Raw genomic sequence first — 22067 nt, forward strand, 5'->3', positions numbered from 1 at the left:
AAAAATTCTTTTCTCTTTTAGTTTGCATTTGAAGGACGAGGCGCTCGACTTCCTGGAGGAAGACACAATTAGAAATCTCGTGAAGAAATACTCGCAGTTCATCAATTTCCCTATTTCGCTCTGGGGCAGTAAGACAGTGCAAGTTGAGGAAGAGGACGAGGAGGAAAAGCCCGAGAAAGCAGAGGAGAAAACCGAGGATGAGACCGAGGACGAAAAGAAAGACGACGAGGAGGAAGATGCAAAAGTCGAGGACGATAAGGAGGAGAAAGAGAAGAAGAAAATCGACAAAACTATCTGGGACTGGGAAGTATTGAACGATTCAAAGCCAATTTGGACCACAAAACCTTCTGAAATCAAGGAGAAGGAATACAACGATTTCTACAAAGTCCTCACCAAGGACAGTGACGATCCATTGACACACATTCATTTCATCGCCGAGGGCGAAGTCACCTTCAAATCTCTCCTCTACATTCCCAAAGTTCAACAAACCGACAGTTTCAGTCGCTATGGAACGAAATCCGACAATATCAAACTATACGTGCGTCGTGTTTTCATCACCGATAAATTCAACGACATGATGCCAAATTATCTGAATTTTATTCGCGGTATCGTTGACAGTGACGATCTCCCTCTGAACGTATCGCGTGAAGATTTACAACAACACAAATTGATAAAGATCATCAAGAAAAAGATGATTCGTAAAGTTCTTGATATGATTAAGAAAATACCGAAAGAGGAGTACGAGACTTTCTGGAAGGAGTACAGTACTAATATCAAATTGGGAGTAATTGAGGATTCGTCGAACAGAGCAAAATTATCGAAGTTGATGCTCTTCAAATCGTCGGTGGGTGAGAATAAAACGAATCTTATGGACTACGTGGCTAGAATGAAACCAAATCAGAAGCATATTTACTACATCGGTGGACTTAACGAGGAGGAGACTAAAACTTCCCCGTTCGTCGAGCGTCTAGTCAAGAAAGGCTACGAAGTCCTCTATCTAATTGAACCAGTCGACGAGCACGCCATCTCAACCCTTCCCGAATTCGAGGGCAAAAAATTCCAGAACGTCGCCAAGGAAGGTTTCGTCCTCGACGAGGGCGAGAAAGCAAAGGAAAAAATGGAACAATTGAAAACAACATTCGAACCCCTGGTGAAATGGTTGAACGACGTCCTCAAGGAACAGATCAACAAGGCACAAATTTCCGAACGATTAACCGACTCCCCATGCGCATTGGTTGCCAGTATGTTCGGATGGACGGGAAATATGGAACGTTTGGCGACGTCCAATGCCCATAAGAAGGCCGACGATCCACAGACCTCGTACTATCTTAATCAGAAGAAAACTCTGGAAATTAATCCCCGTCATCCATTGATTAGGGAATTATTGAGGAGAGTCGAGCAGGATCAGAGCGATCAGACGGCGAAGGACATGGCGACAATGATGTTCCGAACAGCGACATTACGCTCCGGTTATATGTTGCGTGACACGCAAAATTTTGCCGACAGTGTCGAGCAATTGATGAGAAAAACATTGGGAATTCCTCTTGACGAGGTGCCCGAGGAGGAGGAAGACGACGATTACGATTCAGCCGAGAACGATAAGTCTGAAGAGCCCGAAATCGGCGCCGACGATGATAAGCAAACAGTCGAGGACGATCACGATGAACTCTAAAGAGAGATTTGTCAATTTTTAACATTTTTCAAATTCAAATTGTTCGGAACTTGATTTTTCCAATCGAAAGTAATTAATTAATTAACGACAAATATTGTTCAGAAATCGATTTTTTTCAATCGAAATTAATTAATTAACGACAAAGTTATCAGAATTTGATTTTTTTTCAATTGAAATTAATTAATGACAAATTTTTCCGAATTTGATTTTTTCAATCGAAATTAATTAATTCATTAATGACAAATTGTTCAGAATTCGATTTTTTTCAATTGAAATTAATTAACAACGAAAATACGAAAAAAAATTCATTCAAATCGTCAAATTTTGCACAATTCCAAACAATTTCGAATACAAGACTTTTTTTCCATTTAGGAAACAGGCTATACAATGTATAGCTTTTTTATTATTATTATTATTATTATTATTATTATTATTATTATTACTACTGTTTTTTTTTTTGAATTGGAGATTTTGTGACGTTCGGTTGCAAAATAATTGATATTTTTCAATCGAACGTGAATCTTTTATACTCTTTTTCATTTTTTAGTCACTTGTAATTTTTGAAGCAGACAGAAAATAATTTTCAAAAATGAGTGCGTGATGTAGAAAAATCCTTCGTGAAAATTTTTGCAAGGAATTTGTTTATAGTCCATTTACTTTGCACAACAGTCTGTTTTATACGAAGATTTATTTATTTGCTTCGTTCTTCCATTTAATTATTATAGTAAAATAAAAAAAAACGTATATTTGTGAATAAAAGGAACGAACGTCGTCGCCAATGATGTATGATTGCAAAGTGAGCATATGTGTTTATATAAAAGAGAATTAAAGAGTTATTAAAACTGAAAATGAATTTTTTACATTTCCTCTCATTTTTTTAAAAATATACACAAAAAAGCAAATAAAAAAAAACAGTTTTCGGTTATTTTTACGAAAAGCAATTCGAATTTTGCCGCTTGTTTGATAACATCCGGTGGGTGGGGGACGTGGGGAGGGTTTATTCCAAGTTTATTCGCATCAATCGAAAGAATTGACCAATGGCAAAAATTCTTTAGACTTCTTTAGTGATTATGTTTATGGTTCACATATATGTATGTACAACCCAAGTCAATTGGCGAATAGGCGAATGTTGTTTCACTTCCGGTTATGAATTCAACGTCATCTCTCTATATCAAAAAGTCCGTGTTTTTGTGTTTCATTTGGAGTCACAATGATTCTCGCTAATTTAACGTAAGTATACAATTATTATCCTATTATTTCCATATAAAAAATGAAAAATATAATAATAAAAGGAATACACGGATTTGTTTGTAAGTAAAATGGTCGCGAATCCGTGCAAAAATTCCTTGCGTAAGCAATATAAGACAACGAGGCGCACGACTTCGCCATGCCGGTTCCAAAAAGACCCTCCTTTTACATTATTAAATGCAAAATGCAAACCAGTAACATTTCTATTCATTCGTTTAGTAATTAATTATGACAGTATCAATTTTAAATTATTATGATAAATTGACAATGTTTAATTGCAAAATAATTGCCTCTTGAATATAATCTCTCGTTATTATCGGCCCATAAACAAAAACTATGTGACGCCGAAACAGTTCAATGAGCAAACGTACATAAAAAAAATGTGGAGTCCGTTGTTTCGTTGATAAAGAAAAAAAATTGCTTACATTTTTTTGGGGGGATAAAATTTTGTTTTTTATAAAAAATTCTCGATTATAACTCTCCTTTTTAATGATTTGAATTTTATTTTCTTCTATAATTTTTTTTTTCTTTCTTTTTTTTGTCTTTTTTGCGAGAGAAGATTACGAAATTGTCCGATTATTGTCTGTCGGTCTTTCTCACACGTAGACTAATTATTAAAGTGTGATTGACCTGGTTAATTGAGGCACCCGCTTCTTGTGTAATTTATGTTTTTTTCATTCACTTTGTTAGCGTCAGTTTGTAAAAAAAAATTTGCAAATTGTCGGTAAATTGTTTTTATTATGAAATTCACGAACGTTTCTCGTTTCTCCTTTGTATTGTGATAAAAGGCGTTAACAAAACGGAATTTTAGGTTATATTTGAAATTCCAAGAAACATTTTTTTTTTTTCAAATAGGCAATCAATTTTTAACCTGTTAGTGATTATTTTGTCAGCGATGGGTAATTATAATTTTTTGTGTAAATTTGCTTATTTTGTTTGTTTAATTGTCATGACTCAGTGTCAATAGAGAAATGTCAACAGTTTTTTTTAGTCGTTACCAAAAAAAAAGTTTCTCGTAACTTCTTGATGTTATTTTTTTTTAAATAAAATTTAACTTTTATTTAATTTATTTATGTATAATTTTTATAATTAAGATTTTATAATTATAATTCTATTTTCTTTACTAATCGATATTTTTTATATTTAATTTAATAATCAAACTTTAATTTTAACGTGAAAATTTTGTAATTACAGATTTCAACTTCAAAAATTCGAACTGGACTTCACTTTCTAAAAAAAACATCAAGTTAAGTAATTGCACTAAGAAACGATCATCTTTTTTCCAAAAAAAGAATCTTCTATTGAAAAAATAAGGAAAACGTATTGATTTCCAAAAACAAAAATATAAATTCTTAGGATTGTATTTTTAAATAAATAAAAAGAAAACAAAAAAAAAGAAGAAAAAAAAAGACAAGAAGCAAGAAAAATTACAAAATGGGTATTCAAGACTTGCAACTATTTTTGGATGGTAATAGCGTGCCAGGAGCAGCTGTACCAGTAGATTTATTAAAAATTGGTAGGAATATCACTCAAAGGCAACGAACCCGAGTTGGCAAAGGACAACCACAGCCAATTGCTACGCCTAAATTAAAATTGGTTGTCGATGGTGAATGTTGTCTCGATAGACTTTATGGAGGATATTTCTCAGGTAAGAAAGTGTTTTTGTTTTCGTTTCTTTTATAAATTTATAACTATCTTTAAGAAATTTTTTATTAACCAATTAATTATTATTTATTATTATTAATATTATTTAATAAAATCTTCCACAGAAATGCAATTATTTTCAAAAATTTTAATAACGTTTTTCGAAAGAATTCAATTATTTTCAAAAATAATAAAATCCTTAACAGAAATTCAATTATTTTTTAAAATAGTATAGAAATCTTTGCAGGAAATTAATTATTTCCAATACAATTTCAATAAAATTTCACGAAAGGATTCAATTATTTAAAAAAAATTGTAATTTAATTTTTTGAAAGAATTCAATTGTTATTATCATAAGTTGAGGTAAAATGTTTCATACGAATTTAATTATTATCAAAAATAATAAATTTCTTTGAATGAATTCAATTATTTTCGGTACAATTTTTATAAAATTTCACGGAAGAGTTGAGTAATTTTCAAAAATTCTAATAAAATTCTTCGAAAAAATTCAATTATTTTCAAAAACGATAAAATGCTTAACGAAAAACTAATTACTATTTTAAAATAATAGAAATCTTGGCTGGAATTTAATTATTTCCAATACAATTTCAATAAAATTTTACAAAAGTATTCAATTATTTAAAAAAAATTGTAATTAAATTTTTCGAAAGAATTCAATTATTATTGTCAAAAGTTTTGATAAAATATTTATAGAAATTTAACTATTTTGAGAAATAATAAATTTCTTTGCATGAATTCAATTATTTTCGGTACAATTTTTATAAAATTTCACGAATGAATTGAAACGAAATTCAATTATTTTCAAAATTTTTAATTAAAATTATTTTAAAAGATACTTTATTTAAAAAAAAATCAATGAAATTCTTCAAATCGATTTAATTATTTTAAATTTTTTAATAAAATTCGTTGAATGATTTCGTTTATTTTTAATTTTAACCGAATTCAAGAATTATAAGTTTAATTACACTTATTAACAAACATGATTTTTTAAAAAACTTGCGATAAATTCTTCAATAAAATTCAATTACTTCGGAAATTATCAAATAAAATTATTTTTAAAAAAACTCAATTCTTTTCAAAATATTAAAAGAAATTCTTCAAAACAATTTAATTATTTTCTAAAATTTTAATAAAATTCTTGGCAAGAATTCAATTATTTTCAGTACAACTACAATAAAATTCTTTGAAGAAATTCAATTATTTTCATGAATTTGAATAAACTTATCAAGAATTAAATTATTTTCATAAATAATAAATTTTTTCGATAGAATTAAATTATTTTCATGTATTTAAATAAAATTCTTCGCGAGAATTCAATGATTTTCAATATTGTAATTTTCAATAATTTAATAAATTAATGTTTTATTCTTTTATAGTAAGTAGGATGGTATTTTTATTTTTGATATTAAATATTTCCTTTTTTTTCACAGATTGGGCTTGCGGCGGTCAATGGAATCGAATGTATCAATTTATTCTCGTTTTATTGCAAGCTACGGAAATGCAAGGAGTCGAATTAGCTGTATTCTTCAATGGATCACTCGAGCCATCCCGTCGTCAAGAATGGATTCAAAATCAATTAAAAGTCAGATTGAAAGTGAATAATGTACGTCTTCTTTTAAAATTACATAAAATTCTTGTTATTTTTAATTTTAATTTTAATTCTTTTTATTAATTGCTTTTATTTTTATTGTTGCTTCGCAGGTTTTAAAGCACATCACAACCAAAGGTACCCCACCACCAAAAGTTTGGTGGACACCTCCTGTCTGTTTGCGTACAAGTTTACGCATGGCTTTCCGTCATCATAACGTCACTGTGGTAAGTATTTGAATTTTTAAAATTTTACTTGAAAGAAAATATTTTATTCATTTTATTTTATATTAAAATTCATTTTATTCATATATTAATTATCAAACTCGGCAATTAGGAATTTTATCTTTAAATTCCTTTTCAGTTATCCAGTATGGATGATCATCATCAGGAAGTAATTGCCTATTGTCGTGAATATAACTTTAGTGGTCTCGTTGCTAATGACGCTGAATACGCAACATTCGATCCTCCAAGATATTTTTCCTCGGAACAATTGAAATTGACCTACAAGGTAATAATTCTTTTCCTCTCGACATTTCCTTCTTTCTTTTATTCTTAATACATTCTCCATACATTTTTTTTCAACTTTTTATTCTGAATACATTTTTTTATGTTCTATTTCAAATCATTTTTTTTTATAGTTTATTCATTTTGAAATTAATAATTGAATTTAATTATTGAATAATGATTACGTATTTTGAAGCATCTGGTTTTTATTTGAATAAAATTCGACATGAGAATAATACAAATATGAAAACAATAATAAACTAAAGTTTTAAAATAATTTGTAATGTAAATAAAAAATAATTGAAAGAAATTAATTGATTTTTGCAGGGATCATTGGAAACAAAGGAATATATAATTTCTGAAGTCACGAAAGCATTGAATATACCGGCCGATCGATTATGTATTCTTGCATCTTTACTTGGTAATTTTATTTTACCAGAACACGAATTAGCAGAATTCTACAAAAAATTGAATATTACGATAAATTTGAATAAGACAAATACCGAACAAACAATTAAATTAATAGCAAATTTCGTCAAAGAATTGCCATCGACTGAACTCGATGTTGTGGCGCAAAAAATTTTTGGATCACTCAATGATCCAAGAAGCTCAAAATGGAAGCAATCTGTTCAATATTACATCAATGGTACCAAAGAGGGATTCTTGAAGTACAAAACAACCAAGCCAACTAAAGGTACTTTTATTATTTTATTATTTGATCATTTTTACTTTAATCAATTAATTTCATAATTTTATTTAGTAATCAATTTGATAATTTCAATTTAGTAATCAATTTAATAATTTTAATTTAGTAATCAATATAATAATTTTGATTTTTAAAGAGAAATATTGAAGGAAGCTAAATTTAGAGTAATTTGGTTAATTAATTTTAAATGAACTGTTTTTTTGATAAATATTTTGATATTTGTTTATATATTTTTATAGGATTTAAATTCGATTCGAAACAAGATTCTCATTTAAATTCTTCCGACGCTGCTGGATGTTCAGAGGACGATGCAAATTTAGAGATGACGGGATTCGCGTCTGAAACTGCGGAGAGTCAGAGAGAGACGTTGAAGGCCTACGAAGAGGCTACCGCGAGTGCTAAAGCTGCCAATCCGGAAATTGTGATCGAACCACCTGGAATCCAAGGACACGGAGACGCCGATACCGTACGAGTTGAAGAAGAACAAAGTAAGTTTTTTCTCAATTTAAATTAAATATTTAAATCAGGGTTGACATAGGTCAGGGAATTCAGGATAAAGTCGGGGATTTTTATTTAAAGTAATGGAAAAAGATAAATTTTTAGAATTCATAAGAAAATTCTTAATTTTCGTGTCTTTTTTGTTTGTCTCATAAATTCACACAGGTTTTTTTATTTTTTCATTTTCTTCTGTCTTTTGTCTTTTGTCTTTTCATTATTGTTTTGTTTGTTTTGTTATTTTTGATATTCCCATTATTTTTTTGTTATTTTTATTTTTCCTCTTAATTTTCTTTTTATTCCTTATATTTTTCATTTTGTCTTTCTTTTTGTTTTCATTATTATTATGTTTCTTTGTTACTTTTATTTTCTTTATTATTTGCTGATTATTTCTTTTGCTATCTTTATTTTCTTTACTATTTGCTAATTATTTCTTTTGTATCTTTATTTTCTCTACTATTTGCTGATTATTTCGTTTGTTAGTTTTATTTTCTTTACTATTTGCTGATTATTTAATTTATTATTTTTATTTTCTCTACTATTTTCTAATTATTTCTTTTGTTATTTTTATTTTCTTTACTATTTTCTAATTATTTCTTTTGTTCTTTTTATTTTCTTTACATTTTGACGATTATTTTTTTTTTGTTATTTTTATGGTAATTGGCATATTTTGTCGGAAGTTTGAATTCAAATTTTAATTAATTGCTTTCTTGTTTATTCTCACAGTACCGGCTGCAATGGGAAATGGACACGCTGCTGTCAATGGAACTCACAATTTATTGATAAGTACATCGAGTTCAAGTAGCAATTCATCGGCAACATCGCCATTGCATGAGAAAAATGCAAATTTACCGAGTACAGTGCCAGAGGTGATGCGTACAGCTTCAGAACGTCATCAAAAGGGTTTAATGTCACCTTATATTTATCAAATTCTCACAGCCGGTGAAATTAAATTACCAGTACTATTGGAGGATGAAAATAATCGTGAATTTCCATCGATTCATTTAATTTATCGACCGGTACGCCAAATGGTTTACGCCATTCTGTTTAATGTTCATCATCGTATTTATTTGGCGAACAAGAGCAAGGAGAAGGGAGGTTAGTTCATTTCTATTTATTTTCTTGATTTTCCTTTTATTCTCTCTTGTTTTCTTTTTATTTTCGACTTACTTTCTTTTTTTATTTTCCGCTTATTTTCTTTGCTTTCTATATATTTTCTTGTTTTTTTATTTTCTAGTTGTTTTCTTTGTTTTTCTTGGTTTCTTTGTTTTCTTTCTATTTTCCTTTATTTAATTTCCATTTTCCTTTTCCAGATACTGACAAAGTTGAATTATCAGACGTGACTATAAAGGAATGGATTTGGTCGAAAACGAATACTTACCAATATCCAGAGTTGGTAAAAGCTGAGCAAATTGGTTGGGGCGTTCCAACAATTCAGCGTTTGTGGTTTGGGTAAAAAAAAATAAATTTCCGTATTTTCTTACTTTTTACTGTTTTATTGAAATATAATAATTATTAAATGTGCTTTTTTCTACTTTTTCAGAACTGTGATTGATGACAAACGTCGACGACTTCGAGCTTTTGTAACGTGCATGATGTCAGATACTCCGCTTATGCTAAATACTTCATATGTTCCTCAGCAATTATTAGTTATGGCCTGCGTGTTAAGGTAAATTATTAATTTTCAGTTTTCCAATTTTAATTAAATGAAATTTAAAGAAAATCGAATTTTAATTCAATTCCATTTTTATTAGTTTATTCCATTCAATTTTAAAATTCAATTCAATTCAATTCAATTCGAATTCAATTCAATTTGAATTCAAAACAATTTTTATTTTGTTAGATTAAATTTTAATAAATAAAATATAGAAATTAAAAAAATAGTTCAAGTCAATTTGAATTTTATTTTATTTCAATTCGATTCAATTTTAATTTATTTTCTTGTATGAATAAAATTAATGAGATTTTTTGTTTTTTGAATAGAAATAAATTAGCAGGTTTTTTTATTCGTTAATTTATTACAATTCGAATTATTATTTGAACGAATAATTATTGAGTATTAAAATTTATTCATTTATTCAATAAATTATTTCAGGTACATTATGACTTTCTCTGATAAAACGAAAATTCTGAGACGTCAGGAATTGGATGCGTTCATTGTGCAAGCCTTCTCGCCAGAATTAATGAATGCTCAGTATCTACAAGACTTACAGGTATTTTTGTTTTTAAGAGATTTATATTTATACTAAATAAATAAATAAGAAATCTTGAAATATTTTTAAATATTCAAACAAAAAAAATAGTAAATAAATAACAATAAATAGTAAAATAAAGATAGAAAGTAATATATTTCAATAATTTTTCTTTTTTTTCCCCTTTTTTGAAAAATAAGTTTACAAATGTTGTTTTTTTCCCCAGTTACCGCTTGTGACTGCCCGTGGTGTTCAACTCGCGACACTCTTTATGGCTGGCGTTGAAACTGCCCTCTTAGCAAATGACGCGTGCGGTGCACCAATTCCATGGCTAATGTGCTGCCCATGGCTTTATTTTGATGGGAAATTATTTCATCATACACTCGCGCGTGCAATGGTTGCTAAAAATCTTCTAGAACTTTGCGGCGGACATATCGAGCGCGTTGTTAAAGTGGAGAGAATGAGAAAGGCTATTCTCGAAGGTGTTAATGTTGTTTTCGCTAAACCACCACTGCCTCCTATTAATCCAGGTGAGTTTTATCTTTATTTCATTTTTATTTCCTTTATTTTATTTTTATTTCATTTTTATTTCATTTTTATTTCATTTTTATAAATGATAAATTAATAGGTATTATGAATATATTTATACTACCTTTTTATTTATACCACCTTTTTATTTATAATACCTTTCAACTATTTATAATTATTTTATTAATTATAATTATAATTAGCCATTAAAATGAAATGTTTTCTTAAAGTAAAATGGGCGATAAGGTGAAATAAATTCGAAATTACGAATTTCGACGAAAATTTAATTGATATTCCTTCCAATGTACATTTATTGTACGGCTGACTATTGTCTCAAATATAGTTGGTATATTTTTTTATTGGAAGAAGAGAAGTTCAACTCAATTGCTTCGTGGAATGTTAATTATTTCTGCGAATCTCAGAGTGGATACAAATTTACCGCAGAAAGAAATTAAATTTTTTTATCTTTTATATTTTCTACAAGAAATTTTAATTATTATTTAATTATTCATTTATTTTAATAAAATGAAAGAACTTTCGTTTTAAAAGTTTAATAAAATTCTTGGAATGAATTCAATTTTAAAGAATAATAAAAATCTTCTGCAGACATTCAATTGTTTAAAATTTTTTAATAAAATACTTGGAAACAATTCAATTATTTTAAAAAATTGCTATCAAATTTTGAGAACAATTTAATTATTTTCAAAAATAATAAAAATCTTGTTCAAAAATTCAATTATTTTAATAAATTATAAAAATCTTTTACAAACATTTAGTTATTTTAAAAAATAATAAAAATCTTCTGCAAAAATTTAATTATTAAAAATTTTTTAATAAAATTCTTAGAATGAATTCAATTATTTAAAAAAAATTGTAATAAAATTCCAAGAAGAATTTAATTATTTTGAACAATACCTATTAATAAAATTCGTTGGGAAAATTCAATTATTATTTTCGTAAATAATAAAATCCTGCGCAGGAATTTAATTGCTTTTCAAAAATTTGAATAAGACTCTTCAAAACAATTCAATTATTTTCAAAAATGTAAATTAAATTTCTATTGGAGATAAGAATTTAATTATTTCGGATTCAAAATTATAAAAATTACCTATGAAAATTTTATTTTTTTTAACAAAAATATTATCTTTTAAAATTTTTTTAAAAATTTACTTTTTCATTATTTTTATGTTAGGTAGGTACAGAATTTTCTTAGTAACCCTGAAAATGAAAATTTATAATTTTTACAAAAATTGTTAAAATAATCGAAAAGGAAAAGGAGATGATTAAAAATATTAAGTTAAATTATTAAATTAACTTTAAGTTGAATTTTAATTAACTGAAGTTTAATTAAATTTCAGTTAATTAAGTATTTTTAAGTTCAATTAATGAAATATTTTCAATTTCAGTTAATTTAATTTTTAGTTAAATTATTAAATTAAGTTTAAGATGAATTTTAATTAACTGAAGTTTAATTTAATTTCAGTTAATTAAGTATTTTTAAGTTCAGTTAATTAAATATTTTCAATTTCATTTAATGAAATATTTTCAATTTCAGTTAATTTAATTTTTAGTTAAATTATTAAATTAAGTTTAAGATGAATTTTAATTAACTGAAGTTTAATTCAACTTCAGTTAATTAAATGTTTTTAACTTCAGTTGATTAAATATTAAGTCAAATTACTAAATTAAGTTTAAGATAAATTTTATTTAACTGAAGTTTAATTCAATTTCAATTAATTAAATATTTTTAATTTCAGTTGATTAAATATTTTCAATTTTAGTTAATTAAATATTTCCAATTTCAGTTAATTAAATATTAAATTAAATTCTTAAATTAAGTTTAAAATGAATTTTAAATTACCTAAAGTTGAATTCAATTTCAGTTAATTAAATATTAAATTAAATTATTTAGTTAAGTTTAAGATGAACTTTAATTTAATTTTAATTGATTAAAATTCATCATCATCTCTGGTTGAATCATCATTGTAATTGTAATTTCCTTTCTTTTTTTCTTTCTAAAACAAAAACAAAAAAAGGTCTTCGAGTATCGGTAACACAAAATATAATGCCAGCTGGATGCACAATCAACGATCCAATAATCCGCGGACGTGGAGCCAGTGTAACGCCACAACGTGGATTAATGAGACGTCCACCAGTGCCATCGAGAGGTGGACAATTGGAAATTGCCGGCGTTGTTGTTGGCCAATGGGGAGCAAATTATGGACAACCAGGTCGTTTACCACAACCATTACAGGGACCGCCGCGTGGTCGACTTCCGCCTCAGGTACGATATCGCTTCTGCATGCGCAATCGAAGCGTCACAGTTCGTCGACGCATCTACATGGAACAAGGATTGCCCGCTGCAGGATTTTCTGACGACTTTAACGAATCCGATATACTTAATATGTTATAAATTTTTTTTAATTTCGTCACTTTTTTTTCCATTTTTTTCTCGTTTCTTATTCACTTATTAACTTTTTTAAAAAAAGAAACAACCCGAATGAAATGCGGTTCTTTAAAGTCCATTGAAATTTTAAATTCTCTAATTTCTTTTTTTTTACAGAAAAAAAAGAGTGAAATAGTCTGTTTTTAAGAAAAATTGACTCTTAGCAATTAATTGACTTAGTAATTATTAATTTTATTAATTAAATTAATTCAATTAATTAAATTATTAATTAAATTAATAGTGAAATTAATTTAATCGACAAATTGATAAATTTGTGTATTTTTAATTTATTTCGTTTTATTTTTTATTTTTTAAATTAATTTTTAACAATTAGATACAATTTTTGTGTTTTTTTTTTGAATGGTCATTGTTCAATGTCAAGTATAAATTGTTACTAAAAGAACCTCATGAAAGTTTCGTTGAAAATTGTACACCAAGTGTCCAATTATATAAATATAAATACATAATAATTATGTATCTATATTTGTATAAATATATATATATTTTTTAATAATTGCACTATTTACAAATTGTTTTTTTTATATGATACATTTAATGCTATCGAAATAAAGGTACATAAATTTTTGTAAATACTTTAACTGGTGTTTTTTTATTATCAGAGAAAAAAAAACTCTTTTTCGATTTGTGGGACTTTGTACCTACTTTTTTTGCATTAAATATTCATATGTTTGAATAATTTTATTATATTTTTCAATTTACATTTTTGGAACTAAAAATATTTTTTGTGGGCAATTTGCAAAAATTTTCTATTTTTATAAATGGTTCCTCAAGTTGAAATAGTGTTTCGTGTTTTGCTTTTTTTGAATTAATATTTTTTCATGACGTGTTGTGCAATTATAATATCATTTTCACTAATCTGTGTTGTTGGTTCATTTCGTTTTAACTTTTTTAATCGTGAATTCGTACTTTAAAAAAAAAACGTGAAAAGACACCAATTTCAATTTGTGACCATGTAATTTTGATTTTTGAAAAAAAAATTATAACAGTGAAGGGTTTTTAAATCAGAGAAGTATTTTATTTCATATTTCATGTGGTGACATTTTTCATATGCATGATTAATAATTATTTTTTTGCATGTTTTTAAGAGAATTCTTTCTTATTATTATTTTGTTTACTACCAACTGTGCTTGTATTTGTCAAAAAAAAAATCTTTTATTTCTTCTTCTCGGAAAAAGGGTCATGATGGTTCTTTATTACTAACAATTTTTTTCCTCAAAAAGAAATTGCGACTTTTTAAAAAAGAAAACTGGAAAAAGAAAAAGAAAATAGTTTGTTAATTATCGTTTATATTTTTTAGGTGACTTCCGTTGGCGGTGTGAAACTTGGATTCCCACGAGGATTCAATCACGTTGGACGTCCAGCATTTCAATCAAGGGGCAACAATAATCGCGTTCAAGTCACTGGAAGAGGGAAAAAAACACCAATGAAGGTATAAATTTAAAAGAAAACAAAAAGAATTGTCTACTTTTTTGTATATATAAATTCTTTTTTTTCTTTCGTATTTTTGTATATTCGATATTTTTGTAAATTCGTATTTTTCTATATATTCTCAAATGTACCTTAAAAAAAAGGTAAAATTTATTCTATATTCTCAAAAGTACTAAAAAAAAATTTATTATTCAAGTACTAAAAGTATATTATATTCGTTTATGATTAATTTTATACAAAAAATATTTTAGGCGACATCAAAAAAGAAGGCAGTTATTAAGAAAAATAAATCTGATTTTGAGAGAAAATTACCTACGAGTCGAGGATTAACTGTGGAAGGTTTAAATAACGATTACGTTAGTGAGTCACTGGCAAATTTGTGTTTATCGAAAGAAGTTCTCTCAGTGCCCGGACAATTTGACGATGCTATTGAAAATGGTCGTGTCGAAAAAGGCCAGGGAGATGCCACACTCGCAAATTCATTGAAAGCCGAAAATTAACAGGTTTTTTTTTTGCTTTTTAAAGATTAAAAAAAATCCTTTATTAAAAAATAATGAACTTTGACAAAAAGAAACAAAAATACCGGATATGACTCAAGACTGTAACCAATCTAATTATTATTATGTGTCAATTGAGAAGTTTTCCATCACAAATATTTGTTTAGTTTCTACCCAATTTATAGGATTATTGTTTCTATTTTTATTTTTTAATTTGAATTTTACTCGAGAATTAAAGAACTAATTCGAAATTTATTTACTTCTAGAATTGATTTCAGAATTAATTGAAAAACTGATTTAAAAATTAATTAAAATCAGAAATTTGAGAATTAATCGAAGAGCTAATTCGAAAATTAATTAAATTAAAAAATTCGAGAATTAAAGAACTAATTTGAAGATTAATTAAATTTTGATTTGATAATTATCTTGAGAGGAGAAAATAAATATTTGTGATGAATTTCAATTGACATGTTGAGCTATTGGTGGGGCCAAAAATTAACTAAAAAAAAACTAGTTAAAGACAACTCCAAAGCGCTAACAAAAAAAAATAAGGGTATCGACAATATCCACTTAAAAAAAAAAATTCTTGTCTCACACAATGCGATGTCCTCACTGCCAAATAAAAAAAAAACCACACACTGTAGATTAAATCGTGCTTCTGCTGAAAAGCAAAAAAAAAGGGAGAAAAAAAATAAGAATTTTTTTAAATGTCGCTTGTGCCACCGTGGAATGTAATTAAAATCGACTGATTAGTGTATGCATGCGCGCTAATTTTTATTAAAAAAAACGAGAACAAGTCGTGGTCAACTGCTACAAGTATTTACTTCTTAAGGAGCGTGATTATTTTTTTTACACAATGAAAAATATATATTTTTCGGTATTATATGAAATGCTCGCTTTTGTTCTCTTGGGTCATCTAATTTTCCCAAAGAAAAAAAGAAAAATGGAGATAGAAAAAAAGGAGGAGAGAAGTAAAAAATTCTAAATGTAGAATTAACAAAAAAATCGAGTCAGAATTATTCTGACTTTTGTAGATAAAAATTGGGAATAAAAACCAAGAAAACGGAGCGAAATCGAGACTGATGCTTTTCATATAAGTAAAATATATATTTATATATGATTTAGGTTTAGAGTTCCCGTAGAATTAATACAATACGTAAGTTGTGCGTGCATACCCCCCCAGAAAAAAAGGAAAAAAAAAGTAAAACTTTTGACTGCGAGAATGCGCAAAACTATATAAATGGAAAGAATTGTGAATACGTTATTTAAGAATGAGGGAATTTACTATATTGGTGTACATAAACGAGTTGTGATTATAGTTTTATACACTGTGCGTATACGTGTTCTTCTTCTTCTTCGAAAAGAAGAAGACGACGATTGGAAAAAATGGAAAAGAAAAGAAAAGAAAAGTCTTTTCTTTTCCATAAAAGAAACGAATTTTCCTTTCCTTTTCATAAAAATGAAAGGAAGGGAAAATAAATGAAAGGAAAGAAAGGAAAAGAAAAAGAAAAAGAAAAAAGGAAAACAAAGAAAAGAAAGGGAAAATAAAGAACGCGTATACGCCTTTGCGCGAATAGAAACATATATTTATTTGCTGGTGCGTCTGAAATCCACCCGAGTGACTGTGATTCGATGCATGCAGGCAGACTTTGCATTTATTTTTTTTTTACCCCAAAAAAATCGATTAATATTAGAAAACGATTTTTCCAATTTTGAATTTCGCGAAAGAAATTTAAATTCTGTTAATTATTAATTTTTTTTAACTAAAAAACAACATTGAAAATATTTGACATGAAATTTCATTTCTGGAAAAATTCGTTTTCCAATTACGAAAAAAAAAATAATATTTTTGTTTTATCAATAAATTTCCTTTTTATTTCAAAAAGAGATTTGGCGAAAAATTGAAACAATTTTTATCGTTCTGGATTTGTATCAAAAGAGAAAAAAACTGAATTCGTCAAAAAAAAAAAATCAATTTATGAATTCAAAGTTTGTCTGTACATAAAAATGATTATTTAAATGAATTTCTAAATTGAAAAAAAACTTGGGGGGTTTTTTTTTAGGGGCGGGTTTAAGGGGAAATGGATGAATAAATATAAGAATAATAAAAAAATCGATTTGCGAAATTGTGATAAGTTGCTCTCTGAGCGGCCTTATTTTGTAGCATATTTACACGAAGTCTGTTTTTTGCTTAATTGTACATATGAGAGAGCAGTTGCGAAAGAGAGAGAAAGAGAGAAAAAAAAACGGTGTGATTGTTGTATATATACATATATATTTATATATATATACAAAAGAAACAACCCTGTGAGCTGTTATTGCACTTGAGATTAGAAAGCAAGTTGTGTTAAAAAATGATTTTAAAAAAAAGGACCTAGAAAATGCGATTACTCTCAAATTTTCCCCCAACGGCGAAAAAAAGTGGGAGCAAATCGCAAATTTATTATAAAATGATGAAAAACTTCTTTTTTTCAATGAAAAAATAAAACATTATTTTACAAAAAAAGTTTTTCGCAAAACACACAAATGTTTAAACACAAATAAGAAAAATAACTAAAAAAAACAAGACAGCACGACAAAAAAATGAAAAAAATTTGTCGATTCAAATCGAAGACAAGAAAAATGTGTGGCTACGTGCAGATTTTACAAAAAAAAAAAAAATAAAGAGAGCGAGAGAGTAAGCAAATAAAACATTTATCGAAATAATATTAAAAAAAAGAGAGGTGATAAAAGACAAATGTTCTATTTTTGTAAATTTGTTATTGCGTAAAGTGCATTAAGACAATGAGAAAAAAAACGTATTAAAAAACTTGACATAACAAGCGTGAATTCTTCCTCTTTTCTTTCCAAACAAATTTTCCTCATTTTTTCCAAAATTCAACAATTTTGAATATTAATTCTTTTTCAAACTGAGAAAACTTGAGGAAAGTTTTTTTGGAAACAAAATACGAGTATAAAAAAAATGAAATGCAAATTTTGCATATTTTCGAAATAATTTGCTGCGAAAAAAAAATAACGAAGTTTTTTTTAGTGTTTAAAAAAAAACTTGGGAGACAAAAAAAAAAAAAGAAAGAGGAGATTAGTATAATTTTCAACTAATCGTAAACTGGAAGTTGATCTTTTTACGCTTTTGTAAAGATCGCTGATTTTCATTCTTAAAAAAACTCAAGTCACTCGACAACTAATGTAATAAAAAAAATATGACAAGTGCTTTGCACTGCATTACAAAAAGAACGATTTTTAATACAAAAATACAAAAAAACACTGAAAGAGGAAATCTTAACTAAAGGCAAAAAAAATGTGAACGACTCCAAAAGTCAGGTGCTTTGCCCTGCTTATTGTTAGTATGCGTATAGCACAGGGGCCCACGATAAATTAATTAAAATTACAAAAAAAATATATAAAAAATATATATATTGATCTGCGAGATTGTGTTACGCAAAATGTAAACGCCTTCATTCTTTTTTTTTAAAAATGGTAAATTTATTGTTAATTTACGCTTTCTTAGAACTAGCGCGCGCCGTATAAAAAAAAGACAAAAAAAATTATAAAAACTACGATTCAAATGTGTAAAAAAATTTACAAAAATACGATTTTAATTTCTATGATTAATAATTAATAATTAATAATCAATAATTAATAATTAATTAAATACTAAAATTATGAATTAATTTTTCGAAATTAGAAATATTCTTTAGTATAGAAAAAATCTAAAGAAAGTAGTAGAAACCTAAAATTAAAAATGGGCATTCGGTTTCTTACTACTGAAAGAGCTCATTTTTTTTTTTGTTTTATACCAATAGTGTTTTGCTTATAATAATAAATAACAAGAAAAAAAATACGATAGCAAATAAATAAAGGACAAAGAAATTAATTATCGACGTAGAAAAATACGTGGGTCCCTTGATTATATATTCTTAAAATATTAACATATACTCTGATATTATTTTTCATAGATACAAGAAAAAAAAAGAAATGTATACGCAATTTTGTAATTTTTTTTTCTTCCATTTAACAAATTAATTTTTATTTATTCTTCGTATTCGAAAGAAAGAGAAAAAAAACAATTTAATAATTTACCTAAAGCGCGAATTTGAAAAAATCTCCCATGTATTTTGTTTTTTCGTCTGGCAAAATTTGTAATTTGTAATTTGTAAATAATAATTTTCAATCTTTTTTGTTTTTATTTTGACAAAAAAAAAAAATGTTATAATTTGACGATGAAATGCATGTTAACTTGAAGAAATGCGAAAAATATTATTTTATATCTAGATCAAATTTTTTTTTCAAAAAAAAGAAAAAAATTTAAAAAAAAATATACTGCACTTATAATAAATAAATAATTGTCTGATGACAAACATTTAATGCATTTATATTTAATGAATCAAATCAATGTATTGGATTATTCTCCATCGTTGTTGTAATATTGTATATCAAATTGTCTTCTGTGATTCAAACATACTGATTCTTGTGTGATTTCAAATTTTTTGCAAAAAAAAAAACAAGAAAAAATGTCAATTTATGAAGAAAAGTTCGAATTTAAAAATACGATCTTGATTAATTAGAGAGAAAAATTGTTAAAGAATCAGTGCGAGCGAAGACACGAGACAGGCAAAATTATCATTAATCTTAAAAAAAAATAATAAAATTAAAGGCGCATTTAAACTACCCAAAAAAAATATATATTTAACAAAAAAAAAAAAAAAACAGGTACATATTTGGAAAGTAGAACTATCAAACTGTATAATCTGCAAAAAAAAATAATTATTCAGACTAAGCGAAAACTGCACTTCAATGAATGTTGTAAACGATTTAGAATATTTCGAATTCAATGTAAATCTGTCCATTGAAATTAACTACTCGGTTATTAAATTACAATTCAAATAAATTAAATTTAAAATATTTTAATACGTGATTAATTTATTTTTTTTCTTCAGGCAATAAAGTCGAATTTATTTGTAAACATGAAAAAATTTAACAATAAGTGATAATAATTATTAAAATCAATAAATTATTAATAATATTCGTAATAGTAATATAAATTATTTATTATTATTAATATTATCAGTAAATTATTAATATTTGTAAAAGTGACCGTAATAAGAATAATTATTTATTATTATTAATTATAATTATCAATGATAATTATTGATAATAATTATTAATTATAATTCTTAGTAAAAGTTATTTATTATAATTATTATTAATGCTAATTATTAATTACAATTCTTATTAATAGTTATTGATTTTAATTATTAATGTTAATTATTAATTGTAATTCTTAATAATAGTTATTTATTATAATTATTAATGATAATTATTAATTACAATTCTTAACAATAGTTATTAATTAAATTTAATTACGAAAATGATTAATTATGTAAAAATTTGACGAAAAATTTCGAGTAATAATTAATCAATGGCAGATGTATCTGGAGTTCTCTTCTTTTCTCTTTTATTAAAAAATATTAATTTTTAATTTTCTTTCTTATTATAATTATATCGCGTCTTATGTAGAATTATTATGTAACACATACGCGCAAAGAGATCATTTTCGGAAGTTAATAGTTTATTGAAACGTGTTGTCATGTCTTGAATAAAATTAAAAAAACTTTTAAAAATTAATATTCTTTGTTTATTTATTTTTTAGAAGAGAAGTTTGAACTATTAACCTCAAAAACCGGATGTGAATAATTTATTTACTTCTATTCGGTAAGTAAATAATAAGAAATTTAATTTATTTTAAATCTGAAAGATTACTTTTTGAATAATAAATAAAGCCAATAAAAAAAATTAATTAATTAATTTGTAAATTCTTAATGATTAATTATTTTACCATTATTTCTAATTATATTGTATTTATATTATATTTATATTAATTAAGTTATTGGTTAAAAAAAATCTATATAAATTATTAATATTTTATTATTATTTATTTATTATTATTATTATCTGAATTTTATTTTAATCGAATTTAAATTTCGCGCCTTCTATTTTTCGGCTAGGACCTGCCCAGCCCTGAGAAAGTGAGTGCAAGTATTTCCGAACTCTGCGCAGAGACAGCGCTATTACGGATAGAGTGTAAACTACGCGAAGTATTTTAACAATGTGACGGAGGTGGCGGCTCATATGCCGGTGTGTGTGTTTATTTAGTGTTAATTTATGTTTAAAAAAAGTGTTTGTGTCGAAAGTGCCTGCAGTGTACCGAAATAAGGATCTACAATTCAGGGAGTTGTCTGCAGTTGGTGTCAGGAATTCTTTCAAGTTCACTTTCACTGCAAGCAAACATAACCTCAACATCAAGTGCTACTCCGATATGTAAGTTTTGCACAAAATATTTGCACGTAAGTTACAAAAAAACAAGGTATATTTGTGTGAAAATACACAAAATACATATTTCGTGCCATTGGATAGAAATAATAGAAATATAATAATAGCGGATTCTAATATTTATAAAGAAGATAATTGACTCACGAATCAAAATACCGAGATTGTTAAGTCACGTGACAGACGCCAAGTTATTTTCGTATTTCTGATAAAGTAGTGCTGGAAATTGCAATTTTGCAGAAGAAAGGTGTAAAATATGACGAGAAATAGTCAATTTTATATAAAATGTGTTTAAATTATTTTTAGGTGTAGAAAAAAATTGTTTTTGAAAAGTCCCGTGGTACCGAAAGACCGAAATTCGTAACTACGAACTTTTACGAACAAGAACGATTTTATCCGAATGAGTCTTTACTTCTTACAAATCAGGTTCTTTTTTTTAGAAATTTTTATTAATTTTTCAATATAGTTTACAGGGTTTAAAATTGAATTCTTGTAAAGTATTTATAAAAAAAAATTTGAAATAAATTAAATTTTATGAAGAATTCAATTATTTTCAATAATTGTAATAAAATTATATAGTCAATTTATAAATAATAAAAATCTTCGTAAAAAATTCAATTATTTTTATATAAATAATAAAATTCTTATCAGGATTTCACTCTTATTTTGAATACAATTTTAATTAATAAATAAGTTATTATTGAATAACAAATAAATAGTAAATATTAAATAATAAGTAAATAGTAAA

At 26.3% G+C, this 22067-nt stretch overlaps 2 protein-coding genes across 4 annotated transcripts in view; both read left to right on the forward strand.

Moving 5' to 3' along the window:
- Nucleotides 1-1851, forward strand: part of LOC122508876 (endoplasmin) — a 3380-nt gene extending 1529 nt beyond the window's left edge. Inside the window, exon 4 of the mRNA XM_043622530.1 lies at nucleotides 22-1851. Coding sequence (XP_043478465.1) covers nucleotides 22-1672 — 1651 coding nt within the window. The 3' untranslated portion in view covers nucleotides 1673-1851. The remainder of the gene's footprint in view (nucleotides 1-21) is intronic.
- LOC122508874 (constitutive coactivator of PPAR-gamma-like protein 1) overlaps nucleotides 1-17659 on the forward strand; it is a 26736-nt gene extending 9077 nt beyond the window's left edge. Inside the window, exons 1-15 of one of the 3 annotated variants that reach the window (XM_043622494.1) lie at nucleotides 2795-2902; nucleotides 4115-4568; nucleotides 6016-6188; nucleotides 6287-6400; nucleotides 6537-6683; nucleotides 7007-7373; nucleotides 7625-7873; nucleotides 8607-8978; nucleotides 9194-9332; nucleotides 9424-9549; nucleotides 9976-10093; nucleotides 10299-10602; nucleotides 12637-12884; nucleotides 14365-14496; nucleotides 14747-17659. In XM_043622494.1, the coding sequence (XP_043478429.1) occupies nucleotides 4355-4568; nucleotides 6016-6188; nucleotides 6287-6400; nucleotides 6537-6683; nucleotides 7007-7373; nucleotides 7625-7873; nucleotides 8607-8978; nucleotides 9194-9332; nucleotides 9424-9549; nucleotides 9976-10093; nucleotides 10299-10602; nucleotides 12637-12884; nucleotides 14365-14496; nucleotides 14747-14995 (2952 nt within the window). In that variant the 5' untranslated portion in view covers nucleotides 2795-2902; nucleotides 4115-4354 and the 3' untranslated portion in view covers nucleotides 14996-17659. Of the gene's footprint in view, nucleotides 1-2794; nucleotides 2903-4114; nucleotides 4569-6015; nucleotides 6189-6286; nucleotides 6401-6536; nucleotides 6684-7006; nucleotides 7374-7624; nucleotides 7874-8606; nucleotides 8979-9193; nucleotides 9333-9423; nucleotides 9550-9975; nucleotides 10094-10298; nucleotides 10603-12636; nucleotides 13200-14364; nucleotides 14497-14746 lie in introns of those variants that run through there. The other 2 variants (XM_043622505.1, XM_043622516.1) reach the window with 2 other exon arrangements.
- Nucleotides 17660-22067: the final 4408 nt, after the last annotated feature.

This window comes from Leptopilina heterotoma, unplaced genomic scaffold, assembly GCF_015476425.1.
Source record: "Leptopilina heterotoma isolate Lh14 unplaced genomic scaffold, ASM1547642v1 Lhet_114, whole genome shotgun sequence".
NCBI classification, from domain to species: domain Eukaryota; kingdom Metazoa; phylum Arthropoda; class Insecta; order Hymenoptera; family Figitidae; genus Leptopilina; species Leptopilina heterotoma.